The sequence below is a fragment of the Canis lupus genome, chromosome 11, assembly GCF_011100685.1.
Source record: "Canis lupus familiaris isolate Mischka breed German Shepherd chromosome 11, alternate assembly UU_Cfam_GSD_1.0, whole genome shotgun sequence".
In the NCBI taxonomy this organism is placed as follows: Eukaryota; Metazoa; Chordata; class Mammalia; order Carnivora; family Canidae; genus Canis; species Canis lupus.
This window is the reverse complement of record NC_049232.1, coordinates 40792251-40817074: the sequence shown is the minus strand read 5'-3', so window position 1 is coordinate 40817074 and position 24824 is coordinate 40792251. Positions and strand designations below refer to the sequence as shown.

Below are 24824 nucleotides of genomic sequence, written 5' to 3'. Positions count from 1 at the left end.
CCCATGGAGAAAGTGCATAAGGGAAAGCAAAAAGAGAAGTAGAAAGTGAGGGAGACGTTCAGAAATGGAAAACGCGTCTGTTGCCTACTTAAGCCCCACACACGAGGGAAGATGCTCAGAGAAGCTGAAGCCGCGGTTCCCACACTTGCCCAGCGCAGCCAGGCCCACAGCCCCTGCAGGATCCCCGATGGCCCTGCCCTGCTCCTTCTCGGTGGCCCTGGTGCTGCTCAGCTGCCACTCCCTGTGCTGTCTGGCTTGCCACCTGCCCGACACCCACGGCCTGCGCAACTGGAGGGTCCTGACGCTCCTGGGACAGATGAGGAGACTCTCCGCCGGCTCTTGTGACCACTACACCAATGACTTTGCCTTCCCCAAGGAGCTGTTTGATGGCCAGCGGCTCCAGGAGGCGCAGGCCCTCTCTGTGGTCCACGTGATGACCCAGAAGGTCTTCCACCTCTTCTGCCCGGACACGTCCTCTGCTCCTTGGAACATGACTCTCCTGGAGGAACTGTGCTCGGGGCTCTCTGAGCAGCTGGATGACCTGGAGGCCTGTCCCCTGCAGGAGGCGGGGCTGGCCGAGACCCCCCTCATGCATGAGGACTCCACCCTGAGGACCTACTTCCAAAGGATCTCCCTCTACCTGCAAGACAGGAACCACAGCCCGTGTGCCTGGGAGATGGTCCGAGCAGAAATCGGGAGATCCTTCTTCTCCTCGACAATCTTGCAAGAAAGAATCAGGAGGAGGAAATGAGACCCGCCCGGGTCCGCACGGAAATGACATTCCCTGACTGATCAGAGCACACTTGCACGTGTCCTGCCGCCTCAGAGAAGCTCACGCCTGCCGTCACGGTGACACGAAGGCAATCGGGTGTCCAACGTGTTCAGGACGGGGCAGCACCATCAAGTCAAGTCGACAAACACCGCTTACTTTCACATAACCTTGCCCATCTCTCTACTTACTACTCATTCGTTTATTTATTTATTTATTTATTTATTTATTTATTTATTTATTTGTATTTATGGCTCAACTGGGTTCTCTTTGTATACTAGTAGGTGTACCGTCACTCTGTGATTCAGGGGGAGTGGGGATGCTTTCTATTTATTAAGTTTTTTATTCTTTTGTTCATTAAACCGTTCTCTGCAAGCATTCTTGCATTTGTGGTTTCTTTCGAGACGGAGGGAATCAGAAGAGAATCTGATGAAAGAGTGGATCGTATGACTCTTCTCCTCAGGATTCTGTTACTCTCATGAGAAGTCAACCCATAGTCCTCCTCGATGCCAGTGCGTATGTGCCTGTCAGGCTGAGGGTGCACACGACCGATCCCATCTCCTACCCTGTATCTCTGAGTTCTGTCGAGAAAAAACAAACCTCCAAACAACCAGCAGATTGAAGTGATGGCAGTCATAGCACACGGTACAACAACAAGAAGAAGGGACATAGGAACTCTGTAAGCAGAAAAGGAAGCAGGCATATCCGGAAATATAATCAAGCAGCACTAGATAATACCTTCCCTATTAGACTGGTGGATGTCCCAGTGCCAATATCCTTCAGAAAATGCCTATTGGGGTCTGCCAGTTACAAGCCGGTCCGTTCCCTTGAAGCCTAGCAATGGAAGCGCTGCCAAGGGAACAGAGTCCCAAAGGAGAAGTGGTCTCCAGATGGATTCCCTTGTGGATCCTGTGTGGCCATGTGACTTCTAAGGGCAAGCCACTCACTGAAGCCCAGAGTCTGTGGAGGCTCCCTCCTTTTTGGAAACTCTCCTCCGAGAGGCCTTGTTGTCTTCTTTTGCTCCTGATGACAGACCATTATGGACCGGAGGGCACGTCCCCGTTACAACCAGGGGACAGTGGCTGTAGGAACAAGCAAAGACAAAGCGGGAGGATTGGACTCGGTGGTCTGTCCGATGCTCTACAGCAGAAGACTGCCCCCTACAGCCAGCAATGCACTGAGATAGTGACCAGGCCTGGACACCTGGCTTGTGTTGTGTGCATCAGGTTGCCCCTGCTGTGTGATTCATCTCCCGAGGTAAAAACAGGTTTTCTAGGAGGAACGGATTCAGAGAGTGTAAAAAGCCAATTTCCTCAGCTTTTCTCTCTCGCTCTCTCTCGCTCTCGCTCTCGCTCTCGCTGTCTCTCTCCCCCTCTGGAAAATACAGTGTTCCAAAGAGCAGCGAGGTAGGCAATGTGGTTGGCAAGGTCGGGTAAGCAGCCAGATCTTGGTTTCAGCTGAGATCCTCATCTCAGGGCGGGTGGATGGAACCCCACATCAGGCTCCCCACAAGCGCAGAGACTGCAGAGGATTCCTTGTCCCTGGGGCACCTGGGTGGCTCGTTCCATGAGGCATCTGTCTTTGGCTGGATCGCCAATCCCAGGGTCCTTGGATGGAGCCTGTCATCGGGCTCCTTCTCAGGTGGGTGTCTGCTACTCCCTCTCCTCCCCTGCTCATGCTGCTCTCTATATTGCTTTCACTCTCTCTCTCTCTCCCTCTCTTTCTCTAAAAATCAAGATATCTTTTACGAGTAGTTAGCTGCGCAGAAAAAAAAAACGACGTAGAGAGACTTTTCCCACCTCCGTGGTCTGTATCTGCATAGTGTCCCTGGAAATGAACCTTCAGCCACCTGAGGGAATCCCTGTGACAAGGCTTCCAAGATTCTGGGCTCTGTGAACTAGTCTTAGATAGTCCAGTGGTCTGTAGGCTCTCCAAAGCTCAGTCTGGGAGGGCCCCAGCCAAAGCTTCTTGCTTCCTGTTTGTTGTCTCTCCTTGGGCTTTCTTGAGTACCACACAAGAAGCATGGCCGTTGAATTAGTGGAAGAGCCCTGAAATGTGTGCCGAGGAGGGCGACACACCTAGGAATGACAGGCCCCTGTGAGCAGAGGACTTTCTCTCCATCCGTTCCTGGATCTCAAAGTCACTGGGAGAGGTGGCCTTGGCTGACTTGGGAGCTGCCTTTGGCGCTTTGTGGATGTGGCTTCTGTGGGAGCCTGGAGGTGATGTGGGCTTTCAGCATTTCAGAACAAAGAGATTCTGCATGATCGTTTGACTTTACGAAAGTCAGTCAACGCATCAGTAACTGGACACAGTGCAAAACAGAAAAAAAGGAGTTTTGAAAACACCTTGATGAGTACGGAGTCGCAGGTGAGGCAAGAGATCACTTTGTCAGCCGAGGCAACATGAAATGGCCTTACTGCAGAAACACATGTCAAGGAAGTAATTCAACTCTTCGATTCCGATCAGCAGTTCGGCATCGTTCTAAATTGGGAGAGACTCTGCGTTCATTCTCTTGTCTTTGTAGACATGGTTCACCTGCATATGTGCTTTCCGTATCAGAAATCATGTACCTATCAGTACTCGATAGGTCCCTCTTCAACGTTGGCCATCCCATTCCACGTCGGAAGCCTAACAATTGGCCTTCATGTTTACCAGCGTTAGACATCCTTAACCCTGCGTCGCCTTCACATGAGAAGGGTGAACCGACACGGGGTTGTGTATGTCCAAAGTTCAGATAGGAGCATGGGACATACACTGTACTCTAGAGACAGCGCATCCGGGTTCCGAACTTTTCTGGATGATGCGTGAAAAGCCAATCCAGAAGACTCTGGAGGCAAGGGCAGTCATGACAAGCACGCCCATGTAGTTGGGAAACAGTGCTCTAGAGCCAGTCGAAAGTGCATCATAAAGGAAAGCAAAAAGAGAAGTAGAAAGTGAGGGAGACGTTCAGAAATGGAAAACGCGTCTGTTGCCTACTTAAGCCCCACACACGAGGGAAGATGCTCAGAGAAGCTGAAGCCGCGGTTCCCACACTTGCCCAGCGCAGCCAGGCCCACAGCCCCTGCAGGATCCCCGATGGCCCTGCCCTGCTCCTTCTCGGTGGCCCTGGTGCTGCTCAGCTGCCACTCCCTGTGCTGTCTGGCTTGCCACCTGCCCGACACCCACGGCCTGCGCAACTGGAGGGTCCTGACGCTCCTGGGACAGATGAGGAGACTCTCCGCCGGCTCTTGTGACCACTACACCAATGACTTTGCCTTCCCCAAGGAGCTGTTTGATGGCCAGCGGCTCCAGGAGGCGCAGGCCCTCTCTGTGGTCCACGTGATGACCCAGAAGGTCTTCCACCTCTTCTGCCCGGACACGTCCTCTGCTCCTTGGAACATGACTCTCCTGGAGGAACTGTGCTCGGGGCTCTCTGAGCAGCTGGATGACCTGGAGGCCTGTCCCCTGCAGGAGGCGGGGCTGGCCGAGACCCCCCTCATGCATGAGGACTCCACCCTGAGGACCTACTTCCAAAGGATCTCCCTCTACCTGCAAGACAGGAACCACAGCCCGTGTGCCTGGGAGATGGTCCGAGCAGAAATCGGGAGATCCTTCTTCTCCTCGACAATCTTGCAAGAAAGAATCAGGAGGAGGAAATGAGACCCGCCCGGGTCCGCACGGAAATGACATTCCCTGACTGATCAGAGCACACTTGCACGTGTCCTGCCGCCTCAGAGAAGCTCACGCCTGCCGTCACGGTGACACGAAGGCAATCGGGTGTCCAACGTGTTCAGGACGGGGCAGCACCATCAAGTCAAGTCGACCAACGCCGCTTACTTTCACATAACCTTGCCCATCTCTCTACTTACTACTCATTCGTTTATTTATTTATTTATTTATTTATTTATTTATTTATTTATTTGTATTTATGGCTCAACTGGGTTCTCTTTGTATACTAGTAGGTGTACCGTCACTCTGTGATTCAGGGGGAGTGGGGATGCTTTCTATTTATTAAGTTTTTTATTCTTTTGTTCATTAAACCGTTCTCTGCAAGCATTCTTGCATTTGTGGTTTCTTTCGAGACGGAGGGAATCAGAAGAGAATCTGATGAAAGAGTGGATCGTATGACTCTTCTCCTCAGGATTCTGTTACTCTCATGAGAAGTCAACCCATAGTCCTCCTCGATGCCAGTGCGTATGTGCCTGTCAGGCTGAGGGTGCACACGACCGATCCCATCTCCTACCCTGTATCTCTGAGTTCTGTCGAGAAAAAACAAACCTCCAAACAACCAGCAGATTGAAGTGATGGCAGTCATAGCACACGGTACAACAACAAGAAGAAGGGACATAGGAACTCTGTAAGCAGAAAAGGAAGCAGGCATATCCGGAAATATAATCAAGCAGCACTAGATAATACCTTCCCTATTAGACTGGTGGATGTCCCAGTGCCAATATCCTTCAGAAAATGCCTATTGGGGTCTGCCAGTTACAAGCCGGTCCGTTCCCTTGAAGCCTAGCAATGGAAGCGCTGCCAAGGGAACAGAGTCCCAAAGGAGAAGTGGTCTCCAGATGGATTCCCTTGTGGATCCTGTGTGGCCATGTGACTTCTAAGGGCAAGCCACTCACTGAAGCCCAGAGTCTGTGGAGGCTCCCTCCTTTTTGGAAACTCTCCTCCGAGAGGCCTTGTTGTCTTCTTTTGCTCCTGATGACAGACCATTATGGACCGGAGGGCACGTCCCCGTTACACCCAGGGGACCGGTAAGGTAAGGTCGGGTAACCAGCCCGATCTTGGTTTCAGCGGAGATCCTCATCTCAGGATGATTGGATGGATCCCCACATCAGGCTCCCCACAATGGCAGAGACTCTAGAGGATTCTTTGTTCCTGAGTCGCCTGGGTGGCCTTTCCATGAGGCGTCTGTCTTTGGCTGGATCTCTATTCCCAGGGTCCTGGGATGGAGCCTGTCATTGGGCTTCTTCTCAGTTGCATGTCTCCTACTCCCTCTCCTCCCCTACTCATGCTCTATATATTGCTTTCTCTCTCTCTGTCTCTCTCTTTCTCTCTCTCTTTCATTCTCCCAAAATCAAGATATATTCTATGATTATTTAGCTGCGTAAGGAAATTGATTTGAGATAGAGTTTTGTGATATCCTTGGTCTGTATTTGCGTAGTGTCCCTGAAATTGAACATTCAGCCACCAATCTTTGTGATAAGGCTTCCAAGATTCTGAGCTCATTTACATGGGTCCCCTGCCCACCTCCCTAAGGAATTGAATCTCCCTTACTCATAATATCCCTCTCGTTTTTGCTCTGGCATTTCAAAACATTATGTCTGGTATAATGATGACTTGATTGAATCAATTTTTCAAATGTCAGGAGATTTTAGTTACATGTCAACCCTAGAAGCTGTAGTTGATTTTAGATAACCTTGCAGATCTATTTACCGGTGTATATAACAACTTATTCGACTTTTATAAGATTATTTTCACCTTTAAGAATATTATTATACTTTCATTTTATGGTTAGAGAAAAAGTATTTTCTTTATATTTTTCAATTTATTATTTCAGTAAATACTCTGTATAGATAAATCTCGTGTTTATTTTTTTAAAACAAATAATCCGATTTAACTCATTGAGAAAATGTAGAATATAATGCACTTACTCATTATTACGTTATTCATTGTACACGTTAAGAAGAGACTTTCTCTAAGCCAGTTTGTGTGTTGCTGTCAAGATAAAGGTGGACATAACAAATCCAATCGTGTTTGTAGCATTGAGTGTTTAGAGAAACCAACCTCAAAACAATAGTCATATTGAAGTAGTATCTTTTACCTTAAGAAGTATAATGAGAAGAAGGGGAAATGGAGTTCTCTGAGCACAAGGTGCAATAAGTTAAGTCAGGAAACAATAACAGAAGCATTAGATATCTCCTGCGATTGACACCTGTACACCCAAGTGTAAATATTCTTCGGAAAATGGATATTTGTGTCTGTGATTTATAAGCAACTCCATTAACTAATAGCCTAGGAACAGAAGTGGTCACATTACAAGAGTAGGGCATGAGAAAAGTATTTAAGATTGATTCCTTGGGTTTGCCTGGGTGGCTCAATGAGTTAAGAGTCTGCCTTAGGCTCAGGTCATGATCTCAGAGTCCTGGGAAACCACAGCTCAGGCTAGTACTAGTAGGAACACTGAAGCTAAAATTGAAGAATTACTGGAAGTTCCATAGTGATGAGCAGCATCACTATGAGATTGAAAAGCAGCAAGATATCCTATCTGTGGGGGCCACACACATTTTGTGAGTTTTTGCCTTTGGGTGCCTCCCCCATGTTCTCACTGTAAAGATCAGAGAAAGATTCTGGTGCTTCCAGCAGTGTAAGGAAAAAAGAAGTCGGGATCCCTGGGTGGCGCAGCGGTTTGGCGCCTGCCTTTGGCCCAGGGCGCGATCCTGGAGACCCGGGATCGAATCCCACGTCGGGCTCCCAGTGCATGGAGCCTGCTTCTCCATCTGCCTGTGTCTCTGCCTCTCTCTCTCTATCTGTGTGTGACTATCATAAATAAATAAAAATTTATAAAAAAAAAAAAAAAGAGGGAAGGAAAAAAGAAGTCAATGGGAATACTCCCATTCCCCTGCACAAAGGCCTGCCTTCCGGGGAAACTATATTCCCAGAGCCTCGTCCACCTGGGGGAAAGTTAATCCAAGTTCAGCCCTCTTTCCTCTTCCACTCGGGATGGGAAATGCAGAACTGCAAGTCCCTCTAACTTTCCTGTCTCCCCTAGCAGGGTGGTAAAAAAAAACCAAACAAACTGGGAAGCTTTTGTGAAGGTCAGAGCTTAGGGACACAGGCTCACTAAAAGTCAGAGCCACAATCATAGGATTAGAGAACACTTCCCATCCCCCATCCCTACTACCACCTAATAGAGTTCCTGTATAATAACAAGATTTCCAAGAGAAAGAACTGGACATTTCAGCCTTTAGGTAAGAAGAAGGCTGTAGGGAAACTCAAAGACAAAGGGGAGGTAAAAGCATGGACACAAAAAGAAATTTTAGCCTTTAACACACACACTCACAGCAAAGAGCAAAGACACCCTGAGTCCTAGCAAGATAAATGTAAAACTCAGCCCAAGGCCAATTTATATCAGTTCCCAGTTGTACCCAGTATGTCATGTTCAGCTTTTAACAAAGTTTACAAGGCATGCTAAAAAGCAAAAGACTCAGCCTGAAGAGACACAACATGCACCACAACTAGACTAAGATATGGGAGAGATTTGGGGATTGTCAGATCAGGAATTTAAAATGAGTATCACTGGGGATCCCTGGGTGGCTCAGCAGTTTAGCGCCTGCCTTCGGCCCAGGGCATGATCCTGGAGTCCCGGGATCAAGTCCCACATCAGGCTCCTGCATGGAGCCTGCGTCTCCCTCTGCCTATGTCTCTGCCTCTCTCTCTCCCTCTCTCTCTCTGTCTGTCTCTCATGAATAAATAAATAAAATCTTTAAAAAAATAAAATAAAATGAGTATCATTAATAAACAGAGGGCTTTAATGTATTCATATTCTCACTCATTTATTCATCGGTTTTAATCTGCTTTGTACAGTATTTAAAATACATTTGTTCAGCAAGATGCCCTTTAAAAAAATAAAAAAATGTATTTGTTCATATAATATCATATGTACCTTTATGATGTATTTGGATGTAACAAAATTTGTTTATCTTATTTGTGTTAAATTTTTTTCTTTATGGAAGTCCTCTCCAGGAGATTTTTTCAATTTGTTTATTTTTTAAAAAAGAGATAGCCTGAATTTGCAACCCATATTGAAGAATGGATGAAAAACTTAAAGCACTCCTTTATTTATCATTTTATTTTCATTTGTTATTTTAAAACAACATATTTCTATGCCAGATTATGTGGTTACTCTGAGCACAGAGAAGTGAAGAAAGCAATCACAAAGCCTACTCTCTTTGAGCTTTCCATTCTGAAGAGGAAGAAACACACCACAATAATCATGCTTAAGAAACTTCAATTGTATTTCATGTTACAATGAGAGGTAGAGAGAGCACCAGAGATTCTTTCACTAGAAGCTTGAATGAGGGATGTCAAGAGGGAACACAAAGCAGATGAACTCTTTAAAGCAAGTGAAACCTCTAAACACAGACAGTCTGCCATTAGATGCATCCTTCCTTGGATCTAGAATCTCCAAATGGAGTGCATTTTGGGGATATTAATCTAGAATTGTTTGTTGCATATTTGCAAATCAGAGTGTGATGATAGACACGTCACTTACAAGTAGATTGTAAAATGAGGAGATAACCTAAAGCTTATGAAAATGTTCAACTTTCAAGGTTAAAAGAAAACAGCCTGCAAAAGGCACAGAGATGGTGTAGCCAGCACAAGTGGGAAGCAAGAGGAGAATGATATTCAGAAAGTACTGATAAGCAACGGGTTTAAACTTGAGGGGCTCTTAGAAAAGGACAGGGCCACCCTGTCCCAATGGATCTGGAAACAGGTGCTATTGATCATTTGGTAAGATCCAATTAGGTAGAAAAATAGGCTGTGTGGACAGTGGAAGAATAAGAATGTGGGTAAGTTGTCTTCTCTTTTTATTTACAGATCAGCATTGCTGTGGTTCCATAAATTTACTGAAAAAAATTTTTAAAGAAGTTCTTGGTTTCTTTGGTTTTCTTTATAGTTTTTCTATTTCCTTGATTTTCACTATTCTCCTTATTGTTTCTTTTTATTTATTTAGTAATTGCTTCTTTTTTTATAATATTTTAAACATTTTTTAAATTTTTATTTATTTATGATAGGCACACAGTGAGAGAGAGAGAGGCAGAGACACAGGCAGAGGGAGAAGCAGGCTCCATGCACCGGGAGCCCGACGTGGGATTCGATCCCGGGTCTCCAGGATCGCGCCCTGGGCCAAAGGCAGGCGCCAAACCGCTGCGCCACCCAGGGATCCCGGTAATTGCTTCTTTTATTTCTAGTTTGTTACAGTTGAAGTGAAGAATGCTGGCTTTGGACTTTCCTTCTGCTGTAGCCTGAGCATCTAAAGCCATAAATTATATTTTAATCCTGCCTAGCTACATCTCACAAATTGTGAAATGTTGTAGGTTTTAAAATTTTTTTTAAATTTATTTTTAAAGTAGGCTCCACACCCAATGTCGGGGCTTGAACTTGCAACTCTGAGATCAAGAGTTGTATGTTCTACCGACTGAGCCAGCCAGGCATCCCTAATATGTTGTGTTTTCATTTTCATTTACTTCAACTGCCCTTGGAATTTCTTCTGTACCCCATGAGTTATTTAAATGTGGTTATTTAATTTCCAAATATTTGGAGATTGTTCAGGTATCTCTCTGGTAGGTATTGTTTTCTATTTTTTTTTTCTACTGCAAGTAAAGAACTTTATCACCTCAATCCTTTTAATTCTATAGGAATTTTTTATGACTCAGAATATAGTCTATGACTGTCCTGAAGAAATCTGAAAAAATACATGCCTTAGGTGTTTTATTTGAAGTGTTTCCCAAACAAAGCTACAGTAAGCTGGTTTCTACTGTTTTCTATTACTTCATATCATTACTGATTTTGATTCTATTCATTCAAGAGATCACCTACTGAGTGGAAGTGTTGATGTGGATTTGTGTGTTTCTCCTTTCAGTTTGTTAGCATATATTTTAAATCTCTGTTATTGGACGTACTCAAATTTAGAATTGTTATATCTTTATGATGAAGAAATAGTTTCATAGAAATTACAGTTCCCTCTAAATGTTTAGCAATATTTATTTTTCTCAAGTCCAAAAGGTTTAATGTTTTAAAATCATGGTAAATTTCTAACAAGTAGTGTGTCCACGGTATAATTTTTCCATCTTTTAATTTTAAGCAATTATGTGAGTTTAAAATGAGTTTCTTGGGGCACCTGGGTGGCTCAATGGGTTAAGCATCGGCCGTAGGCTCAGGTTGTGATCTCAGAGTCCTAGGATAGAGCACTGATTCCAGCTCCCTGGTCAGAGGGGAGTCAGCTTTTCCCTCTCCCTCTGCCTTTCCCCTAACTTGTGCTTTCTTACTCTCTCTCAAATAAATAAATAAAAACTTTTAAAAAATAAATAAACAAATAAATGAGTTTCTTATAGATAGCAGAAAATTTTTTTTGTTGGTTAACTTTTTTCCAGTATGGCAATTTCTGCTTTTTAATGGGAAAATGTAGACAATATACACTTGTCTATGTATACTGTTAGGTATATGTTTTCCTTCTTGCTATTATTTGTTCCTATGGCTCTTTGTTCCTGTCTTTCTTAATTTCCTATCTTTTCCTTGATTAGTCAACAGTTTTTAAATGATTCCATTATATCTCCATTATTGGCTTGTTAGCTATTTCTTGTTTAAGTTTAGTTTCCTTTATACACTTTACCACATATTATTTCCAATTACCACACTTGACCATTTATGTGGCTCTCCACATACTATTGTCAGACTCTTAAACTAGAACGCTTCGTTTGTCACCATTCCATCCTTGGCTGTGTTAGGCTGCTGTGCCTTTCTTATTACTGCCACATGTGTTTTAAACTGCTGGATACATTTGTATTATTTTGTATTAAATGGTTCAATATTTTTTATTGTTTTATATATTTCAAATTTTCCATCTGGTATTATTTTCTCCCTTACTACAAGAATGTCCTTTAACAACTCACATAGTACTGGTCTGATCATGACGAATTCTCTTGGCTTCTGTTTCCCTGAGGAAGCCTTTCTTTCACCTTTAATTTGAAGGATTTCTTTGCTGAAAATAAAATTCCAGGTTAACAAGGTTTTTTTCCCCCTCCTTCAGCCTTTAAACATGTCGTTGAATTGACACCTACTTTGCATAATTTCTGTTGAGATATCCAAAAATATTCTTGCCTCTCTTTCTTCGTACGTAACCTGCTTTTGATATGTAACTGTTTCAAGCTTTTTCCATATCACTTTTTCTCAGTAATATTACAATGATGTCCTTGCTGTGGCTCTGTGTGTGTGTGTGTGTGTGTGTGTGTGTGTGTGTGTGTTTATGCTGCTTGGGGGTATGTTGAGCGTCTTTGATGCATAGGTTGGTTGTTTTAATCTAATTTCAAAAATTATCAGCAATCATTTCTTCAGGTAGTTCTGTTGATCCTTCTCACTCTTCTGGCACTTGAAGAATCTGAGACCCTTGTTTCATGCCATGTTCCTTTTGGACACATTCTTCTACTGTTGTGCATTTAAGGTTCCTGATCTTTACATCTTTACTTGAATTTTCATGTGACTTGTAATATTTGTTTTTTGTCTTTTTTAAGATTTTATTTATTTATTTATTTATTTATTTATTTATTTATTTATTTATTCATGAGAGAGGCAGAGACATAGTCAGAGGGAGAAGCAGGCTCCCTGCAGGGAGCCTGATGCTGGACTGGATCCCAGGACTCCGGAACCATGCCCTGAGCCAAGGCAGATACTCAAGCCACCCAGGTGTTCCTCACTTGTAATATTTTCAATATTTTCCATCTCTAAAAGTTCCTATCATTTTTATTTGTGTCTTCCCTTTTTTTCCTTCACTGTACCTTGAGGAATAAAGTCACCTTAATTATCAAACTCAAGGAGATGTTGTTCTTTGTCTCAGCATAATGGACAGTTTTCCCGTTTCTGCCAGGAGCTTATGTTCAAGCCTTCTTCATACAGTGTGACTAAAACTGCACTACTTTCCTTTTTAAAATCCAAACTTACATCAAATCTGTATTCCATTAAGATTTGATTTTCATCTATCATATGACATGAGAGCTGACACTGATCTCTGCCTGGGCTGGCAGGTAATCATTGTGGAATTATTTCTGGACAGTTATTCCCACCATTTGAACATCAGATACATCCTTTATTGTAAACCTGTCACTGATAACCATTTTGGGCATGTGTTTTACCAACTCAGTTACCTTATTTCCTCTTTCTTACACTGCATTTTCTGTTGTTATGACATGCAGCTAAATTTTTCTACATAGAGATTGATATGCCCAGAGTTGTCCATTGATTCCTTTCTTCCTAACTAAATTGAGTTTCCATCTTTAGGTAGGCCAATGACTTCAGAAAAAAAAATGATAAACTCTTAGACATTAATAAATAATGAATTTGCAACGAATATAATGGCCAAGGACACTTCTTCATAAGATGAAAAAATGAAAGTGAGTCAGAAACTTTCTCTTTTCCAATATCTAAATGCCAAAATTAGGTGAAAATCCATAAAAAGCAAAAGTATCCTCAAAAAAGATAGCAAGAAAGTATGTAAATTTGGGATTAAAATATGAGAGAATTTCAAAGTAAGAATTGAAAGAAATATATATGACATGTGATATAGGATGGTACTGCATCTAGACTTTGCTAAGAATCTAGATGTTTGACCCTGAATAATTCACTTAACCTCTTTGGACCTCAGTTTCTCAAATGTAAAGGAGGCTGGTAATGTTCCTTAAGTTGTGAGTATTAAATAATCTAGAACACTTAGCAGCACATAGCAGAGTATTTTCCACTGAATGAAACCTTAAGAGCTGTGGCTATTTTACTATTTATTCATAAAGATCTAGAAGAGAATAGTGAACTTCTTCTAGTCTTCTCTGTTACTGACTGCAAAATGATGATAGTCTAAAAATCAGAATCGGGAACCAATGCCTCATCAATTACATACAGAATAATATAAGAGGTATACATATATAGTATATGATATACATACACTCTATATTCTGATACCTAGCTCATTTCTCCCATCCTCCCTGCTTTCCCAGATCCCATCCTTTCACTACCATATCACAGTGTTTCCTCCCCCCCACCCCCAGTGTAGACACCCCCAGTGAGCTCTGCCCTCCTCACTCACTCCTCATTAACCTGTCCTGGCCATTCATGCAGCTGCTTCCTTTACCCTTGTGGTTTCTTGCTGGCAATTTTACTTCCAAGTACAAAAGCCACTAACGGAAACCAAGAGTTGTGCAAAAGTTCTAGGTTTTTGGAGACTCTCTTAGAAGAGGCCTTGTTCTCTTATTTTCTCCTAGTGACAATTTTTGGACATGAGGGAATGTCCGTGCTGAAGTAATGTAACAATACAGTAGAAAAAAGGAACTAGAAAGCAGGATCCTTTTACTCTGTGACCTGTTAAAATATTTATGAAGGAAGAGAGCCATCTATCTGGCCTAGATGGACAAAGACAATGACCAAGTCTGGAGACTTGACTTGTGCTCTACAGAAGCCTGTTTCCTGGCAGAGATTTTCCTCCAGAGCAAAAAGGCTAATTTCTGGAAAGAACAGACTCCAATTGGTAAAAAGCCAATTCCTTAGCTTTTATACATTTTTTTAAAAACATACTTTTCTTTTTTTAAAAGACTTTTATTTTTTTAATTTTTTATTTATTTATGATAGTCAGAGAGAGAGAGAGAGAGAGGGAGGCAGAGACACAGGCGGAGGGAGAAGCAGGCTCCATGCACCGGGAGCCCGACGTGGGATTCGATCCCGGATCTCCAGGATCACGCCCTGGGCCAAAGGCAGGCGCCAAACCGCTGCGCCACCCAGGGATCCCAAAAGACTTTTATTTATGCATGAGAGACATATCGAGAGAGAGAGAGAGGCAGAGACACAAGCAGAGGGAGAAGCAGGCTCCATGCAGGGAAGCCTGATGTGGGACTCGATCCTGGGTCTCCAGGATCAGGCCCTGGGCTGAAGGTGGCGTTAAACACTGAGATACCAGGGCTGCCCAAAACATACTTTCTTAAAGAGCAGTTACCTTCAAAACAAAATTTAAAGAATATCAAGATTTTCACATGTTCCCTGGTTCTGTATATGCACAGTCTCTCCCATTATCAACCTTCCCCCCCGCAGGTGGAATAATTTTCACAATTGCTTCCAAGCATGTAACAATTAATTGTTAGGGTGGTGAACTAATCTGAAATATTGCAATGATCTGTGGCATTCCAAAGCTTGACCCTGGAGAGGCCTAACGAAACCTTCTTCCTTAGTATTTAATGTCTCTAATTGGGTTTCTTGGGTACCACACAAGCATTGACATTGAATATTTGGAAGACACAAATTGCCTGCAAGATCAGTGTGACAAGCCTAGGAATAGCAGGAATACTTTAGGCTTGCAAGAATTTCTTTCCATCATTTCTTAGACCTCAAAATCTTCCTAGAGAGGTGATCTTTGCTTACTTTTGAGCTGCCATTGGCTGTCTTATAGATGATACTTGTCTGAGCCTTGATGTCATGCTGGCTTTGGCAATTAAAAACAAATAGATGATATTTTATGATTTAATTCTATTAAACTTATTCAACATATCAGTAATTATATAATGCTAAACAGAAAAAATATTCTGACATTACATACAAGAGTATCTAGCAGCAGGTGTAGTATATAGAATTAAACAGTTTAAATTATTAAAATTAATACAATTAATAAAAGTTAAAATTATTTTGTAATATGAGGCAACAATACACTTCAATTATCCTAAGGAATGTTAATTCTTTAATTTTTCACTAGCTTTTAGCAATTGGGAATAATTTTAAATGTTTAAATACACTGAAATCATTATTATGTCTTTTTAGAAATTGTTAATTTGCATATGCACCTTATCTATTTCAATTTGTATGAGTAAAGAAATGAGAAGTCACTCACCAAATTTAGTTTACGTACTTAAACATCAATAGCTGTAAAATTTAACTTTTAGATAAAAATCTTTAGTCATCCGCAAACCTGTATTAGGTAAACTTACACTTTCTTTTTTACATATAAACCACAGGTATAAATACAACACATAATTATATGTACTATGTATCCATGCTATTAAGTATTCTAGGAATGTTCACTAAAAACATCCAGAAAGGGTTGCCTGAGTAGCTTCAGTGGTTGAGCATCTATCTTTGGCTCAGGCAAGATCCCAGGTCCTGGAACCGAGTCCCATTTGGGCTCCCTACACGGAGCCTTCTTCTCCCTCTGCCTATGTCTGTGTCTCTGTTTCTGTGTGTCTCTCCTGAATAAATAAATGAAAACTTTTAAAAAAATAAATTTTAAAAACCACCCAAAAACACTCTGGAAGCAAGAGGCATGAAAAAAAAAAAAATAAATGGAAGGCAACAGTACTCTAAACCCATGGAGAAAGTGCATAAGGGAAAGCAAAAAGAGAAGTAGAAAGTGAGGGAGACGTTCAGAAATGGAAAACGCGTCTGTTGCCTACTTAAGCCCCACACACGAGGGAAGATGCTCAGAGAAGCTGAAGCCGCGGTTCCCACACTTGCCCAGCGCAGCCAGGCCCACAGCCCCTGCAGGATCCCCGATGGCCCTGCCCTGCTCCTTCTCGGTGGCCCTGGTGCTGCTCAGCTGCCACTCCCTGTGCTGTCTGGCTTGCCACCTGCCCGACACCCACGGCCTGCGCAACTGGAGGGTCCTGACGCTCCTGGGACAGATGAGGAGACTCTCCGCCGGCTCTTGTGACCACTACACCAATGACTTTGCCTTCCCCAAGGAGCTGTTTGATGGCCAGCGGCTCCAGGAGGCGCAGGCCCTCTCTGTGGTCCACGTGATGACCCAGAAGGTCTTCCACCTCTTCTGCCCGGACACGTCCTCTGCTCCTTGGAACATGACTCTCCTGGAGGAACTGTGCTCGGGGCTCTCTGAGCAGCTGGATGACCTGGAGGCCTGTCCCCTGCAGGAGGCGGGGCTGGCCGAGACCCCCCTCATGCATGAGGACTCCACCCTGAGGACCTACTTCCAAAGGATCTCCCTCTACCTGCAAGACAGGAACCACAGCCCGTGTGCCTGGGAGATGGTCCGAGCAGAAATCGGGAGATCCTTCTTCTCCTCGACAATCTTGCAAGAAAGAATCAGGAGGAGGAAATGAGACCCGCCCGGGTCCGCACGGAAATGACATTCCCTGACTGATCAGAGCACACTTGCACGTGTCCTGCCGCCTCAGAGAAGCTCACGCCTGCCGTCACGGTGACACGAAGGCAATCGGGTGTCCAACGTGTTCAGGACGGGGCAGCACCATCAAGTCAAGTCGACCAACGCCGCTTACTTTCACATAACCTTGCCCATCTCTCTACTTACTACTCATTCGTTTATTTATTTATTTATTTATTTATTTATTTATTTATTTGTATTTATGGCTCAACTGGGTTCTCTTTGTATACTAGTAGGTGTACCGTCACTCTGTGATTCAGGGGGAGTGGGGATGCTTTCTATTTATTAAGTTTTTTATTCTTTTGTTCATTAAACCGTTCTCTGCAAGCATTCTTGCATTTGTGGTTTCTTTCGAGACGGAGGGAATCAGAAGAGAATCTGATGAAAGAGTGGATCGTATGACTCTTCTCCTCAGGATTCTGTTACTCTCATGAGAAGTCAACCCATAGTCCTCCTCGATGCCAGTGCGTATGTGCCTGTCAGGCTGAGGGTGCACACGACCGATCCCATCTCCTACCCTGTATCTCTGAGTTCTGTCGAGAAAAAACAAACCTCCAAACAACCAGCAGATTGAAGTGATGGCAGTCATAGCACACGGTACAACAACAAGAAGAAGGGACATAGGAACTCTGTAAGCAGAAAAGGAAGCAGGCATATCCGGAAATATAATCAAGCAGCACTAGATAATACCTTCCCTATTAGACTGGTGGATGTCCCAGTGCCAATATCCTTCAGAAAATGCCTATTGGGGTCTGCCAGTTACAAGCCGGTCCGTTCCCTTGAAGCCTAGCAATGGAAGCGCTGCCAAGGGAACAGAGTCCCAAAGGAGAAGTGGTCTCCAGATGGATTCCCTTGTGGATCCTGTGTGGCCATGTGACTTCTAAGGGCAAGCCACTCACTGAAGCCCAGAGTCTGTGGAGGCTCCCTCCTTTTTGGAAACTCTCCTCCGAGAGGCCTTGTTGTCTTCTTTTGCTCCTGATGACAGACCATTATGGACCGGAGGGCACGTCCCCGTTACAACCAGGGGACAGTGGCTGTAGGAACAAGCAAAGACAAAGCGGGAGGATTGGACTCGGTGGTCTGTCCGATGCTCTACAGCAGAAGACTGCCCCCTACAGCCAGCAATGCACTGAGATAGTGACCAGGCCTGGACACCTGGCTTGTGTTGTGTGCATCAGGTTGCCCCTGCTGTGTGATTCATCTCCCGAGGTAAAAACAGGTTTTCTAGGAGGAACGGATTCAGAGAGTGTAAAAAGCCAATTTCCTCAGCTTTTCTCTCTCGCTCTCTCTCGCTCTCGCTCTCGCTCTCGCTGTCTCTCTCCCCCTCTGGAAAATACAGTGTTCCAAAGAGCAGCGAGGTAGGCAATGTGGTTGGCAAGGTCGGGTAAGCAGCCAGATCTTGGTTTCAGCTGAGATCCTCATCTCAGGGCGGGTGGATGGAACCCCACATCAGGCTCCCCACAAGCGCAGAGACTGCAGAGGATTCCTTGTCCCTGGGGCACCTGGGTGGCTCGTTCCATGAGGCATCTGTCTTTGGCTGGATCGCCAATCCCAGGGTCCTTGGATGGAGCCTGTCATCGGGCTCCTTCTCAGGTGGGTGTCTGCTACTCCCTCTCCTCCCCTGCTCATGCTGCTCTCTATATTGCTTTCACTCTCTCTCTCTCTCTCTTTCTCTAAAAATCAAGATATCTTTTACGAGTAGTTAGCTGCGCAGAAAAAAAAATACGACGTAGAGAGACTTTTCCCACCTCCGTGGTCTGTATCTGCATAGTGTCCCTGGAAATGAACCTTCAGCCACCTGAGGGAATCCCTGTGACAAGGCTTCCAAGATTCTGGGCTCTGTGAACTAGTCTTAGATAGTCCAGTGGTCTGTAGGCTCTCCAAAGCTCAGTCTGGGAGGGCCCCAGCCAAAGCTTCTTGCTTCCTGTTTGTTGTCTCTCCTTGGGCTTTCTTGAGTACCACACAAGAAGCATGGCCGTTGAATTAGTGGAAGAGCCCTGAAATGTGTGCCGAGGAGGGCGACACACCTAGGAATGACAGGCCCCTGTGAGCAGAGGACTTTCTCTCCATCCGTTCCTGGATCTCAAAGTCACTGGGAGAGGTGGCCTTGGCTGACTTGGGAGCTGCCTTTGGCGCTTTGTGGATGTGGCTTCTGTGGGAGCCTGGAGGTGATGTGGGCTTTCAGCATTTCAGAACAAAGAGATTCTGCATGATCGTTTGACTTTACGAAAGTCAGTCAACGCATCAGTAACTGGACACAGTGCAAAACAGAAAAAAAGGAGTTTTGAAAACACCTTGATGAGTACGGAGTCGCAGGTGAGGCAAGAGATCACTTTGTCAGCCGAGGCAACATGAAATGGCCTTACTGCAGAAACACATGTCAAGGAAGTAATTCAACTCTTCGATTCCGATCAGCAGTTCGGCATCGTTCTAAATTGGGAGAGACTCTGCGTTCATTCTCTTGTCTTTGTAGACATGGTTCACCTGCATATGTGCTTTCCGTATCAGAAATCATGTACCTATCAGTACTCGATAGGTCCCTCTTCAACGTTGGCCATCCCATTCCACGTCGGAAGCCTAACAATTGGCCTTCATGTTTACAAGTGTTAACATCCTTAACCCTGCGTCGCCTTCACATGAGAAGGGTGAACCGACACGGGGTTGTGTATGTCCAAAGTTCAGATAGGAGCATGGGACATACACTGTACTCTAGAGACAGCGCATCCGGGTTCCGAACTTTTCTGGATGATGCGTGGAAAGCCAATCCAGAAGACTCTGGAGGCAAGGGCAGTCATGACAAGCACGCCCATGTAGTTGGGAAACAGTGCTCTAGAGCCAGTCGAAAGTGCATCATAAAGGAAAGCAAAAAGAGAAGTAGAAAGTGAGGGAGACGTTCAGAAATGGAAAACGCGTCTGTTGCCTACTTAAGCCCCACACACGAGGGAAGATGCTCAGAGAAGCTGAAGCCGCGGTTCCCACACTTGCCCAGCGCAGCCAGGCCCACAGCCCCTGCAGGATCCCCGATGGCCCTGCCCTGCTCCTTCTCGGTGGCCCTGGTGCTGCTCAGCTGCCACTCCCTGTGCTGTCTGGCTTGCCACCTGCCCGACACCCACGGCCTGCGCAACTGGAGGGTCCTGACGCTCCTGGGACAGATGAGGAGACTCTCCGCCGGCTCTTGTGACCACTACACCAATGACTTTGCCTTCCCCAAGGAGCTGTTTGATGGCCAGCGGCTCCAGGAGGCGCAGGCCCTCTCTGTGGTCCACGTGATGACCCAGAAGGTCTTCCACCTCTTCTGCCCGGACACGTCCTCTGCTCCTTGGAACATGACTCTCCTGGAGGAACTGTGCTCGGGGCTCTCTGAGCAGCTGGATGACCTGGAGGCCTGTCCCCTGCAGGAGGCGGGGCTGGCCGAGACCCCCCTCATGCATGAGGACTCCACCCTGAGGACCTACTTCCAAAGGATCTCCCTCTACCTGCAAGGACAGGAACCACAGCCCGTGTGCCTGGGAGATGGTCCGAGCAGAAATCGGGAGATCCTTCTTCTCCTCGACAATCTTGCAAGAAAGAATCAGGAGGAGGAAATGAGACCCGCCCGGGTCCGCACGGAAATGACATTCCCTGACTGATCAGAGCACACTTGCACGTGTCCTGCCGCCTCAGAGAAGCTCACGCCTGCCGTCACGGTGACACGAAGGCAATCGGGTGTCGTACGTGTTCTGGACGGGGCAGCACCATCAAGTCAAGTGACAAACACCGCTTACTTTCACATAACCGTGCCCATCTCTCTTTTTACTACTTATTCATTCATTTATTTATTTATTTATTTATTTATTTATTTATTTATTTATATTTATTTATTTATTTTTAATTCTTTTTTTTTAAGATTTATTTATTTATTCAGAGAGAGAGAGAGAGAGCGAGAGAGAGAAGCAGAGACACAGGCAGAGGAAAAAGCAGGCTCCATGGAGGAAGCCTGACGCGGGACTCGATCCTGGGCCTCCAGGATCACACCCCGGGACGCAGGCAGCGCTAAACCGCTGCGCCACCAGGGCTGCCCTATTTATTTGTATTCATGGCTCAACTGGGTTCTCTTTGTATACTAGTAGGTGTACTGTCACTCTGTGATTCAGGGGGAGTGGGGATGCTTTCTATTTATTCAGTTTTTTGTTCTTTTGTTCATTAAACTGTTCTCTGCAAACATTCTTGGATTTGTTTCTTTTGAGAGGGATGGAGTCGGAATAGAATCTGATGAAAGAATGGATTGTACGACTCTTCGCCTCCTGATTCTGTTACTCTCATGAGAAGTCAACCCATAGTCCTCCTCGATGTCAGTGCATATGTGCCTGTCAGGATGAGGGCGCACACGACCGATCCCATCTCCTACCCTGTATCTCTGAGTTCTGTCCAGAAAAAACAAACCTCCAAACAACCAGCAGAGTGAAGTAATGGCAGTAATAGCAAAGGGTACAAAAAGAAGAAGAAGGGACATAAGCATTCCGTAAGCAGAAAAGGAAGCAGACATATCCGGAAATAAAATCAACAGCACTAGATACCTTCCCTATTAGAGTAGTAGATGTCCCAGTGCAAATATTCTTCAGAAAATGGATATTGGAGTCTGCTGTTACTAGCCATTTCCTTTACTGAAACCTGAATAATTGAAGGGCCCCCATGGGAAGAAAGTCTATAATGGGAAATGTACTTTAAATGGATTCCTCAAACCTCCACTGGTTAGGGGAGAAAATAGTCACACTGGAAACCAGGTGGAATGGTCCTAAGGTAGTAGAGTAAGAGTAAATTTCATTTAGGAGTCTATTTGGGTTGTCTGGGTGCCATTGTTGTTTAAGGGCCTGACTTCTTGATTCAGTTCAGGCCATGAATGAGGTCTGTGTGAGTGAGTCCCTCCTTCAGTCTCTGCACTTGATGCAGAATCTGGTTGATTCTCTCCCTCCTCTCCATCTGTTCCTGCATTTTCTTTTTCTCTATCTCTAAAATAAATAATACTTTTTTAAAAGATTTTATTTATTTATTCATGAGAAACACAGAAAGAGAAAGATGGGCAGAGACACAGGCAGAGGGAGAAGCAAGCCCCATGCAGGGAGCCTGATGTGGGACTCAATCCAGGGACTCCAGGATCATGCCCTGAGCAGAAGGCAGGTGCTAAACCTAAACGCTGAGCCACCCAGGGTTCCCCTACTTTTGTTTTGTTTTTTTTTAAGAGTCTATTTCAAAGCCTAAAAAGACTTCAAAGAATTGCATCATTGCAGAAGCTGGATGGAATGTGACTCAGAAGCTGGGAAGTTGGGGGTGTGGTGATGTTGTGGAGAGCTGGTTTGACCGAATTAATTACCAGAAACCATAATGGAGAAGGAAGGGTGAAGAACAGAAGAGAAGCTAGTGACTATATACAGATAATAGTTTCGAGAAAAAAAAAATAATAGTTTCGAGAGATCTGTCTTCTGAAGTGCAACAGGAAGATGCAATGAAAATAGAATAATGTGTAAATTGTTTTTTAGCAGAATTTTCTCTTTTTTTAAGATTTTATTTATTTATTCATGAGAGATAGAGAGAGAGAGAGAGAGAGAGGCAGAGACACAAGCAGACGCAGAAGCAGGCTCCATACAGGGAGCCCGACATGGGACTCCATCCCCCATCTCCAGGATCAGCCCCTGGGCTGAAGGCGGTGCTAAACCACTGAGCCACCCGAGCTGCCCAATTTCCCCTTTTTTTTGTAATATATGTGTCTCTGGATAGATTCATGAATCCGATGTACTAACAAACCATGTTAATATTGCATTTATTTTGCATCATGCCATATGTCATTACTTGCAATCATATTCTTTATTTGTTAGTGTCTATTGTTTTGATCAGCACTGTGTGGAAGGTCAGTAAGCTGCTCTGTGGACTTTAACCATCCAGCACAGTGCGGGGAGGGGGGGCGGGGAGATGGACCTGGCCATAGGGGGAGCTGCTTTGGTGGAATCCACAAGCAGAAGCCACAGGGGGAGTGGGTGGAAGGTGGTCAGAGAGGAGAAGAGCTGCCGATGTCCTTCTCTCACCTGGGAGTCACCTCAGTGTGGTCACTTCCATCATGGTCAGATGGCCTTTGTCTTCCTGTTGCCCCAGTGCATCCAAATGCGATGACAGCTTTCTAGGAAAGCTCAGTGGAGGAAAAAAAAAATGAAGCATTGAAAGCGATGGAAACTAATGGTACAGGCCTTTCCTGTTTCCATTTTTACTTCACTATTTTGGTACTGACCTCCAGATGAAATGGGAAGGAATCTGGATTTCTCAGCCATAAAACAGAATGAAATCTTGCCACTTGCAAGATGGAGCTAGAGAGGATTGTGCTAAGCGAAATAAGTCAGTCAGGGAAAGACAAGTAGACTATGATCCCACTCATTTGTAGAATTTCAGAAGCAAAACAAAGGAGCACAGTGGGTTCCTGGGGGAGGAAGAGGTAAACCTAGAAACAGATTCTTAATATAGAGAAGGATGATGGTTACCAGAGGGGAGGGGGTAGGGGGATGGGGGAAACAGGTGACTGGGATTGGGGAGGGCACTTGCCATGAGCAGCGGGCGATGCCTGCAACTGCTGAATCACTATGTTGTGCACCTGAAGCTACCATCACACCACATGGTAGCTAACTGGACCCGGAGCAGAGGTGCAATGTTGTCGGAGCAAGAACAAGCCGCACACGTGTGACGGTAACACGAACTTTTTTCTCATTCGAAAACTTTGACTCCATTTACATAGAAACATCTCAAGTGTTGGGCAGATAAGACTCAATGAAAAAATGAAAAAATAATAAGTGGGTGATGTCTTCCTATCTATTCGAACTCACATAAAGCATAGGTAAAGAAAAGCAAACGAAGATTATAAGGCCTAAGAAGTGTACAGGAACATTCTACAAATGAAAAGTACCGTGTTCTCTTTAAGAGACTTGTATAGAAAGACCTTGAGAGGAACTGGTGGCCATGTCACCCCCTCACTGCTCACCCAGGCCCCCGGGAGCCCCAGGTCCCCCTGAGGACACCTGCTGGTTCCATGTGGCAACAGCTCCCCTCTGGGCTGTGACCTATGTCCCAGCCGGGCAGCTTCACATGGAGACCTGCTGCCTCTGACACAGAGGAAGCTGTGTCCCTTCTCCTGACGAGGGACATCTCCCCTGGGACATGGTGGGTGGCCACCAGTTCCATGGGGTCCGGGCCACCTCTGTCCTCCAGGAGACCCTCCAGCACACCTTCACCCCTTCGCTCCTTCCACCCCTATGTGCTGCCTGGCCCCGGCCCTGCTGGCCACACTCCCCTGGAGCTCCAGGGGGCACTGGAAGCCCCAACACCTGTGTGCTGCCTGCCTTGGGAGCCCAGAGTCTCCCCTGGGGTTGAGGGCCATGATTCCCTCTCCATCTGACAGAGAGAAACAAAGCGACTGTCCTGGGCAGGTGTCTGAGTCCGAATCATGAGATACTTCTCTTCCTATTAAAATGAGGAAAGTAGGAAAGGGAAAATTGAAAAAGGAAGAAGTGGGAAAGGGACCTGGAAATGATCTTCTTCACTACAGCACCAGGTCACATGCCCATGTGTTCAGTCTTTCTAAGGACTCTCTTTCTGCTTCAGTCATAGAATGCACTGAGCTAAATGACTCAATCCGAGGTCACAGTGCTTCTGTGGAAATGAGTCTGTGTAAGGGCATCCCTCCCTTGGAGACAGTTACAGGAGGTCGTTCTCATGTTCACATATCCCAGGATCCTCGGGTGTCTTGTTCAACACGTAACCAGTTAGAAACTTAGTCCTGACCTCACAGCAGCAACAACAACGACAAAATGCAAGACAATTGGAAAACAACAGCCCTCCTTAGATCCATTCCCAGTTGAGCTCACAGGGCCAGCCTCTCCCTGGGAACTGGAGGAAGAGGAGGATACAGAGAACCACACCTTACCAGGAGCAGGTACTGGTAGGAACACAATCTGGAACTGAAGCTTGTTTCAGGCTCTGTGTCCTCCACCTTGAAAGTTACAAGCTCCGGGGCTCCAGACCTAGTAAGGCCCACAGGTTTGTGAGCTTTGCCTTCAGAATCCCCACTAGGCTCCCCCTCTGTACATCAGAGAAAAATCTGATGGCTTTTCCAGCAGCGGGAGGGGAGAA

The 24824-nt window shown here is 45.2% G+C and overlaps 4 protein-coding genes and 1 long non-coding RNA gene across 6 annotated transcripts in view; 4 read left to right on the top strand and 1 right to left on the bottom strand.

The window, feature by feature from the left end:
* Positions 1-24824, bottom strand: part of LOC119873922 — a 105089-nt gene that overhangs the window by 65104 nt on the left and 15161 nt on the right. Inside the window, exon 4 of one of the 2 annotated variants that reach the window (XR_005366814.1) lies at positions 14932-14990. The exons of the other annotated variant lie outside the window; for it this stretch is intronic. This is a non-coding gene — a long non-coding RNA (uncharacterized LOC119873922). Of the gene's footprint in view, positions 1-14931; positions 14991-24824 lie in introns of those variants that run through there. 2 annotated transcript variants of the gene reach the window in all.
* LOC119876807 (interferon alpha-1/2) lies at positions 138-918 on the top strand. Its single transcript, XM_038552518.1, has one exon. It carries the CDS (start codon positions 188-190, stop codon positions 749-751), a length of 564 nt encoding a protein of 187 aa, XP_038408446.1. The 5' UTR covers positions 138-187; the 3' UTR covers positions 752-918.
* Positions 3780-4479, top strand: LOC119876806 (interferon alpha-1/2). Its single transcript, XM_038552517.1, has one exon. The coding sequence runs from the start codon at positions 3845-3847 to the stop codon at positions 4406-4408; it is 564 nt and encodes a 187-aa protein (XP_038408445.1). The 5' UTR covers positions 3780-3844; the 3' UTR covers positions 4409-4479.
* Positions 16001-16685, top strand: LOC119876810 (interferon alpha-1/2). The gene has a single exon (XM_038552521.1). The coding sequence runs from the start codon at positions 16051-16053 to the stop codon at positions 16612-16614; it is 564 nt and encodes a 187-aa protein (XP_038408449.1). The 5' UTR covers positions 16001-16050; the 3' UTR covers positions 16615-16685.
* Positions 19635-20264, top strand: LOC100683045 (interferon alpha-1/2). Its single transcript, XM_038552524.1, is given in 2 exon segments — positions 19635-20158; positions 20160-20264. Coding segments are annotated over 2 exon segments (564 nt in total). The 5' UTR covers positions 19635-19699.

What these genes read in the sequence shown, in the direction of transcription:
- LOC119876806 (XM_038552517.1), top strand. Translation starts at nt 3,845, where the DNA reads ATGGCCCTGCCCTGCTCCTTCTCGGTGGCCCTGGTGCTGCTCAGCTGC.
- LOC119876810 (XM_038552521.1), top strand. Translation starts at nt 16,051, where the DNA reads ATGGCCCTGCCCTGCTCCTTCTCGGTGGCCCTGGTGCTGCTCAGCTGC.
- LOC119876807 (XM_038552518.1), top strand. Translation starts at nt 188, where the DNA reads ATGGCCCTGCCCTGCTCCTTCTCGGTGGCCCTGGTGCTGCTCAGCTGC.